The sequence below is a fragment of the Juglans regia genome, chromosome 9 (assembly GCF_001411555.2).
Source record: "Juglans regia cultivar Chandler chromosome 9, Walnut 2.0, whole genome shotgun sequence".
Taxonomy (NCBI): Eukaryota; Viridiplantae; Streptophyta; class Magnoliopsida; order Fagales; family Juglandaceae; genus Juglans; species Juglans regia.
Genome location: NC_049909.1, coordinates 20,254,893 through 20,264,562, shown reverse-complemented (window position 1 = coordinate 20,264,562; position 9,670 = coordinate 20,254,893). Strand labels below are relative to the sequence as shown.

The window sequence follows — 9,670 nt, the reverse complement described above, 5'->3', positions numbered from 1 at the left end:
TTGGCAAAAGCTCATGCGGCTCCTTATTCAGTTCATCCAGGAAGCACGAAGATGTATCGAGATTTAAAGAGGAATTTCTGGTGGGAAGGAATGAAGTTGGACATCGCTTTGTTTATTGAGAAATGTGACACGTGCCGTCAAGTGAAGGCTGAGCATCAAAGACCTGCTAGTAGACTTCAACCTCTCCCTATTCCTGAGTGGAAGTGGGATGATATTTCTATGGATTTTGTTGTGGGTTTGTCGAGGACTCCTAGTGGGAAGAACTCAATTTGGGTGATTGTTGACCGGTTGACCAAGAGTGCCCATTTCTTGCCTATTTATAATACTGACTCTTTGGGTAAGTTGACTCGGTTATATGTCAAGGAGATAGTGCGTTTGCATGGAGTACCCAAGAGTATCGTGTCAGATCGAGACCCGCGGTTCACGTCCCATTTTTGGAAGAGCTTGCAGACAGCTTTAGGCACTAAGTTGAAGTTTAGTACTGCATATCACCCTCAAACAGACGGTCAATCAGAGCGTACTATTCAGACTCTGGAGGATATGTTGCGGTCTTGTGTCATGGAATTTCAAGGAAGTTGGGAGAATCATATGCCGCTTATCGAGTTCTCTTATAATAACAGTTTTCATTCCTCCATTCATATGGCCCCGTATGAAGCTTTGTATGGAAGGAAGTGTAGATCGCCCTTGTGTTGGGATGAAGTCGGCGAGAGCAAATTGTTTGGGCCTGAGATAATTCAAGAAATGAAGGATCAAGTTCATTTTATAAGGACTAAATGGCGGAAGCACAAAGTCGCCAGAAGAGTTACGCAGATACAAGAAGAAGAGACTTATCCTTTTAAGTAGGTGATTGGGTTTATCTTAAAGTCTCTCCTATGAAAGGCGTTAAGCGCTTTGGTAAGAAATGAAAGCTTAGTCCAAGATATGTTGGCCCTTTTCAGATCGTAGAGAAAGTTGGGCTTGTTGCTTATAGAGTTGCCTTGCCGGACTGTTTTGGGGATGTTCATGAAGTGTTTCATGTGTCTTCGTTGAAGAAGAGTTTTGGACAGCAAGAGCCACGTTTTGTTGACTCTGAACGCATTCAACTTCAGCCTAACCTTACTTATGAAGTTGTCTCGACGCAGATCGTGGATCGGAAAGAGCAAAGATTAAGGTCCAAGACAACACCTTTGGTGAAAGTGTCATGGGGTGATCCGTTGGCTCAAGATTTCTCTTGGGAGAGAGAAGCCGACATGAGGGAGCAATATCCGTACTTGTTTGATTGATTTTGACGGCATGTTCTAAGTATGCTCTCGGTTGAATCTTGATCCTGTCTTAGTTTAATGTTTGACCTTGCTAATTTCGAGGACGAATGTTTTTTTAAGGGGGGAGGATGTAACACCCCATATTTTAGTGTATTTTTATTGAAGGATTATTTTTATTTTATTCAAAAATTATTCTCTTGTTTTAAAATTATTGAATTTTTAATTGGATTATTTTTAGGATTTTTAATTTGGTGAAAATTATTTTTATGTGCTTTCCTAATATTTATTTATTGTTGTGCATTTAAATTACTTTTCATATTTAATTAATTACTGTAGGATTTAATTATTTCAATTTGACTTTACCATTATGTTTAAATTATTTTATTTAACTTGAGGTTTTGAAATCGTTTCCGTTGGATCATTTTTGTGACCCAAGTTATGAGGATTGGATCTCATTTCTTTTCCCTCCATTTTTCTTTCCTCTCCTTTTCTTTTCTCTTTCTTTTCTTTTTCCCCTTATTTCTCCTTCGGCCTTCTCTCCCGCGTGACCCAGCCCGCTCTCCCTTTCTCCCGTGCATTTCGTCGCTCACCCAGCCCACCGCCGCTGCGCCGCCGTGACCATCACCGCCCACCACCACAACTTCCCCTCCCGCCGTTCATCCTTCCCCATCAATCTCAGCCCCTAACACGCTGGCGTTCTCCTCCATGCACGGCTTGAAGCCGCGGCGTTCTTTGTGCTCGCGCGCCGCCGTCGCACCACCTCCGGCCTTCATCTTCACACGACTTCATCCTTGACCACTTGGCAACCCATTGGACCCAACCCCACCTCTGATCCGTCACCGGTGAAGCACAACCACCCACATTTCCGTTTTGGGTATTTTTGGCCTTAAACCAACCCTTATGCGGCCACCCACGGCCAACCTTCACCACCACTAGCTTCACCGACCTCCCTAGGCCCTACCCTATCATTTTTGGGTCTTCGTTTGTCTCCGTTAAAAAGTGGGTATCTGTGACACACGGCCACAGTGTATTTTACACTGTTCTGCAGCTGTTCTTCCACTTCTTGCAGTTTCGTGATCCTCCAGAAATTTATATATAGCGCTGTAAGTATTTTCCAAAGAATTATTGTGAATTTAATGTATTTTTTGCACTAACACATTTCACTGTATTTGAACTGTTGATTGGTTTTGCCGGACTGAGTCCGAGGAGTACGGGGGTTGGATAGATTGGTGATTGGAGTTGTTTGGTTGGATTTGATTGGGTTGGTTATTGATGGTTGTTGATTAGTGTTGGTACATGTACATTTCATGATATCATGCATGATCATGTTTGTAAAGGAAAACTGGGTTTTCGTGTATTGCATTCATGTTCATGTGTTTATGAAAACTGGGTTTTCATGTGAGAATGGAATTTGGGTGCGTGCGTATCACGACCCCAAGCCAAGATGGGGCATTATCTCGGTGGAGCTCCTCTGGTTACTCGGGAGCGGAATAAACTGAGTAACGTCCCCTGGATTGTCGCTGGGCGACAATGGGATCGGACGAGAGATTCGTGCCGACTCCGTGGTCCTTCTGCTGGCGGGGACTAGAGGATGTCTGGCCATATACGCGCTGGGCGCGGAACTGGGCATCGCTACGAAGCCAGGACGTGCGGATGGTCCCTAGGGGAGGCCATGGTGCATAGGGTATTGACGGATTAAATGGACTATTTTCTGGGAAAATAGCGTGTGTTGGATTTTGTGTAATTCATTTTCTGGGAAAATGTTTTACGGATTATTTTGGGCCAAATGGGATTTTGGCGTGTGTTGATAAATTAATCATTTTCGGGAAAAATGATATTTTGAGGAAAATGCATATTTCTTCATATGCATGCATGTTGGTGGTATTAATGCATTTTATATTCCTGAGAATATTTTTGGGTTATACTTACCTGCGGTACCATTCTGTGGTAACGCAGATTTTGATGCAGATGTGGAGGAGGAGGGTGAGCCTGAGGAGACGGCTCCGCCCGAGGAGTGATCTGGGATCACTGTTTATTGTTATTGAATTTTACCCTTTGTATTTTTGGGACATGTGTTAACTTTATTTTGGATGACTGTATAACTGCTTTTAAAACTTTACTGATGTTTACTTGTATTTAAATTCTGGTACTTAGTTGACTAATCCGCTGCGTTGTTGTTGTACACCGTTGCATGTACACACACTGGCACTTACGTTGGGATGTGTGACCGTGTTGTCATCATCCCGGCGTCTCGATTCCCGTGTTTTCCTTACATGGGGGTCGGGGGCGCCACATCCCCCACATGCAAAAGGACCGTATTAACCTTCAACCTCTCATAACAAATCATGACCTCCCCTCGTATTATCAAACCCCCCCAAATGATCACGAACTTGAGTCACTTGACACTTCGTGAATCATTCAAAGGCGTATGTTTTCTCTGGTAACCCGCGCTGAAAAAAATGAGCTGAAGGCAAAAGATGCAGCTTAAAATTGTAAAATGGATTGTTCGCAAATTCGGTGACAAGGAGAGGTTATTTCAGTCATTTCAATATAACTAATTGTGGATTTTGGCTCTATCTTCATTCTTCACCCAAGGTTGTCTGATCCAATATTAAAAGAATCGAGCCCCTGCCTGCATTCCAATGTTATTTTACTTAAGAAAATATTTGCCTACACAAGTAAGCATATAGATTATCAGCGAATTTGCTTTTAAAAGATAAAATTTGTTTCTACAATTAAATAGATCTTAATTACAAATTGGATAGAAATGAAAGTATTTTGGAAGAAAAAGAGAGATTTGAAATTATCATATGCATAAAATAAACTTGTAAGACAATGGGTCTAATTATAGACAAGATGTTACGAGAAGTTATAAATTTTTGTGTGGCCAAGGGCTCATTTGGATACTTGTAGTCAGAATATTGTAATTTGTATTGAAATGATCTGTGAATAGTAATAAAATAATTTAAATTAAGAAATTCTATTAAATTTTAGAAAAGAAGAGAGAAAATATTGAATAAAAATATTACAAAATTAAAAAATTATTTGAATATGATTTTTTTAATATAATTTTTATTTTAAAGTTTAAAAAAATTGTAATGATTTTTTTGTTTTATTTGGAATTTGTAGAAGTTATAATAATTGGATGAAAAAATTGAATATTTAAAATTGAAAAATATTTTATATTTAAATAATATTTGAATTTTTAAAATTTTTATTTTTTTAAAAATCTCTCATAAAATTGGTTTTGAACAGAGATAAATATATTGGATCTGTTGCCAAAAGATAGTTCTTGAATTTGGCCCAACGAACATCGGCACCCTTCAACCGGTAGGGCTGCTGCTCTCAAGGGACAAAGAACTCAATTAATTCATGAAAGTGTGAACATAGAGTTTCTGCCGAAAAAAAGGGATTGAAGTACAACGGAATGAACGGATGGTTCAGCCACCGAACTAAATGAAAAGATATTTTTTAAGCGATTTTACATACTAAATCGTATACTAATATTAAATGTAAGACAATTGTTTAATAAAATAATATATATTGAAGATGAAAATAATTTTTGTGAACCATATAACCTTATTCTTCTCTTAATTTTTATTTTTTATTTTTTTTACGTCAAACCTTCTAGGTGGGGCAGATTTTGTCTCCTGCATGCGTTGTTCTTCCTCTATTACAAGGTCAAACAATATTTCTTTGACTTAATTAATGATGTAACCTCCTTGACTAAAGACCCAACATGAATGTGACAGGTTTCATTATATGCTTATAAATCTATTCTGCTTAATATATTTAAGGTTACAACGTAGAAAACTAAGGTTTTGCAAGCAAGAACGTCCTAGAGGACAGAAATAGTACACTCAACCAATTATCAAAATTCTGAATTAAGTTGTTCACATGGACGGCGACAATTATAAAAAGCATGGCCGAAAGATAAGGAAAGGCTTCATTCGAGTTGTTGTTCACATCTCAAATATTAAAATAATTTATATGTATATATATTTTTAAAATAATATTAAAATAATAATAAATATTGTGAGACTCACTTCATATCTTTATCAATTTCTTGCTTATTTAAAACTTTCAAATTCGAATAAAAATTTGAAAATGCCGAGATAACGGTATAAATTATAATAGTACCAATCAAGCATATAATTTATCCAAAACAATTGTTACGTCGCGATAGCAAAAGATGGTCGTACTTTCTAGAATATGATTTCTTCTAATTATCAATTAATGTCCAAACACGTGTTCATATGTAGTTATATTTTATTACAATTATTAAAAAAAAAAAAAAAGAACACTATTTCTAGATATTCATCAATTTCAACTTGAATTAAAATAATAAATTCGAAAAGAAGAAGGCCACTTTTGAAGTTGAATACCTAGAAAACCATGAACAAACTTGAATTAAGAGACGTCATTGATTACGAAAAACAAAAGATATCGATGCCTACCGCGTACAAGACTACGAAGGAAGATGTCCTGGACTGACACTGTGCACAAAAGCAAGAGATCAACAACAAACTATAAATATGTACCCATAAGCTTAACTTCAAACCAAGAGCAAAACCATTAGAATTTTCATACAAGGCGTCGTCTGCATTGCTGGTACATACTTGCGTTTATATTACGAAACAGATCAAACAACCATGAATCCAGCTGGGATATTGAACAGGTACTTGAAATTTGTCTGTTCTGAAGTTTTTAATCTACTACAAGTCAGAGATCCTAGTCTTTTGATTGATGACATGACATCCTTAATACCCACCGTTTCTTTGCTTCTGCATTTTTTTCAAACATTTTCCTAGGATTGCAGTTGTAACGGGGGCCAACAAAGGGATCGGATTCGAGATATCTAAACAGCTAGCCTCAAATGGGATCAAGGTGATATTGACTGCGAGAGATGCGAAGAGGGGCAATGAAGCTGTTGAAGAACTCAAGGCTGCTGGATACTCAGATGTGTTGTTTCATCAACTTGATGTGACCGACCCAGCTAGCGTTTCTTCTTTGGCCAGTTTCATCAGTACCCAGTTTGGTAAGCTTGACATATTGGTACGTAACCCAACTCTCTCTAGGCATTTCTTCTTTAATCTGTTGTTCATACAACTTTTGTTAGTGAAGATTGGCATTGATTGAAATGGAACATGTCATTACTTTTAATTTTATTAAACCCCTCACTTTTAACTTGTTTATATATCTTCTTCTTTCCCTAAAATGGGGATAGAGATATCTTCTTCTATCCCCCTGTTTTAGTAGCTTTGATATTGAAAAGTTTCAAAATTGCAGGTAAATAATGCTGCGGTTAATGGAGCCATAGTAGACGAGGAACATCAAAAGAACCTAATACTAGGGCTTGATAAAGTAAGTGTTTGAATGTTGAAGGTTTCTTTTCTCCATTGTAGTAAGCGACAAAATCCTTTGAGGAGTTGAAAATAAGCATAGATCTGGAAATTTCTGAATTCAATATTCTATATCATTTACAAAACTGAATACCATTGTGCAGGTAATGGGTGAAAATGCCATGTCCTTTAGGAAAGTTCTGAGGCAAACATACGAACTTACTATGACTTGTCTACAAACAAATTATTATGGGATCAAGCTAGTTTGCAAAGCTCTCATTCCACTTCTACAATTGTCTAATTCACCAAGAATAGTAAATGTCTCCTCCCTCTTGGGACAACTACAGGTAACATACTAGTAGTTTTATTATGTACTTTAGATGCAACCAAGTGATCTCTTGTGATAATTCAAAGTAGAACTTGGGAATCTTAATGGTTGTCTCTGATGATTAGGTGCAAGATCAAAACTTTATAGAAATTCTATAAACATAATTTGGTGCTGAAAATTGTTTGAAAGATTAATTTTTAAATGGGTATGTTTTGTGTTTCAGTTTGTTTCAAATGAGAATGCAAGGAAGGAGCTAGGAGATGTAGATCAACTCACAGAAGAGAAAGTGGACAAAGTGGTGGAAGGGTTTGTAGAAGATGTCAAGGAAAACCTGATAGACGTCAAAGGCTGGCCTACAAATTATTATGCTTATATTGTCTCCAAAGCAGCTCTCAATGCTTATGCAAGAGTTCTGGCTAAAAACTATCCCAACTTTGCTATTAATTCGGTTCATCCAGGTTACGTCAAGACGGACATTAATCACAACAGCGGGGTGACTACTGCTGAAGAAGGAGCCAAAGGTCCTGTAATGCTGGCTTTGATGCCTCATGGTGGACCTTCCAACCTCTTCTATATGCAGACAGAAGTGTCAACCTTTTAACTGATATCTAATACAATACATGAATGCAGTACTTCTAGCTTGTTTGGTTCATGCAGTTTGGTATATGTTTTTTTTTTTACTTGGAGTGGTGAATGAATAAAAGCTAGCTTACCATGTTCAGGTTAAGCCTAGTACTATATTTCAATTTGTTTTTACGTTGTAATATTTTAAGATTAATATATGTTCACATGTTGTAGAGACATGCAACAAGAAATTAATGTTAGAGAACATGCATTTAGTGAAACGTATGTACGGTAAGGCATGGGAAATTGGAAGCAAACGATCACATAGATGCATTAGAGTAAATTTAAAATTACTGTACAAACGGGAAAGAAGGCCTTTTGAAATCGAATGCCAAGAATTTAACCCGGCAAAACTTTCATTAATAATGCAAGTTTGGAATCACACTAACCAATTGATAAAAACACAATTTAAACAAGTAAACCCAGTTAGAAGAATTGAGATGGCTGATTCAATTGAATTCAGCTCTACGTATGTCTTTGTATTTATAATGATATATGAGAATACACAGATAAGGTAAAGCATTTGAAATACAAAGTTTTAAATGTTACATCAACTAGATAAATATCAACTAGATAGAATGACAGCTATTTCTCCTAAACTTTCTGCAACACTTTCGGAACTGCTCTAGACTCCTCAGAGTCTGTTACGTGCTGTATATCTTGTTTAACATTCCCTCGCAAGTTGATGGGGAGGGACCGAAGCATCAACTTGTCTCTAAGCAATAAGAAACGAGAAGAAGAGAGTCCTTTGGTGAAAATATCTGAAGGTTGATCATAAGTGGGAATATAATGAGCTTTGACATCTTTGTTCAGTATTTTCTCACGAATGAAGTGATAATCCACTTCAATGTGTTTCGTTCGAGCATGAAAGACAGGATTGGAGGATAAAGCTAAGGCTCCAATGTTGTCAACCCACAAACAAGGAGCAGAAGTAAGTGGAATTCGAAGTTCACGAAACAACATACGCAGCCAATAGAGTTCAGCTACTGTGAGAGCCATGGATCGGTACTCAGCTTCAGTACTTGATTTGGCTACAACAGGTTGTTTCTTAGCAGCCCATGAAATCAAGCAGGGACCAAGATAAATAGCATAACCCGTTGTTGACTTTCGATCATCCGGGCTACCAGCCCAATCGGAATCACAGAAGCCATGGAGTTGAAGGGATCCCTTTGTGAATTGAAGACCAAATTGAGGAGTTCCTTTGAGATACCTTAATACCCGTTTAGCAGCTGTGAGATGAACCGAAGTAGGATCATGCAAGAATTGGCAAAGTTGGTTGACACTATAAGAGATATCGGGTCTAGTCAAGGTAAGGTACTGTAAAGCACCTACCATTGTGCGATATTCTGTCGGATCAGATAAAGGTTCACCAGAAAACTTGGAAAGTTTACTACCTGAACAACAAGGGCTGGATGTCGGTTTGGCACCAACCATTTTAGTGCGATGAAGAAGATCTATCACATATTTGCCTTGATGAAGATGAATGCCATCAGGAGTGTGGGTGACTTGAATGCCCAAGAAAAATGAGAGTGCACCAAGGTCTTTGACTGCAAATTCATGGCTTAGTGTAGAAATCAATTCAGAAATAGCAGTAGAAGAATTGCTAGTGACTATTATGTCATCCACATAAACAAGAACATGAAAGCATATCTTATGATGATGGAAGGTAAATAAAGAAGTGTCAACACTTGAACCAACAAAACCAAGTTCCAATAATGCATGTGAGAGACGCATGAACCAGGCCCTAGGAGCCTGTTTTAATCCATAGAGGGACTTCTGAAGTTTACAAACGTAATCTGGATGGTGAAGGTCTTCAAATCCTTTAGGTTGTTCCATAAATACCTCATCTTCAAGAAAACCATGGAGAAAAGCATTAGAGATGTCCAGTTGTCTAATGGACCAGTTATGATATACTGCAAGAGCTAAGACAAGTCGTATAGTGGCTGGTTTGATAACAGGACTAAACGTCTCATTGAAATCACTGCCCAATTCTTGATCAAAACCTTTCGCCACAAGCCTTGCTTTGTATCTATCAATGGAACCATCAGATTTTTGTTTGAGTTTAAAAACCCATTTGTTTTGAACTACTGTCTTGGAAGCAGGGCGTGGACATAAAGTCCAAGTTTTATTGAGTA

General features: G+C 37.8%; 1 protein-coding gene across 1 annotated transcript; it reads left to right on the top strand.

Moving 5' to 3' along the window:
• Positions 1-5,658: 5,658 nt before the first annotated feature.
• On the top strand, positions 5,659-7,712 carry LOC108997033 (salutaridine reductase-like). The gene is made up of 5 exons (XM_035694017.1): positions 5,659-5,919; positions 6,053-6,296; positions 6,531-6,605; positions 6,748-6,930; positions 7,135-7,712. Exons 1-5 carry the CDS (start codon positions 5,894-5,896, stop codon positions 7,510-7,512), a joined length of 906 nt encoding a protein of 301 aa, XP_035549910.1. The 5' UTR covers positions 5,659-5,893; the 3' UTR covers positions 7,513-7,712.
• The last annotated feature ends 1,958 nt before the right edge of the window (positions 7,713-9,670 follow it).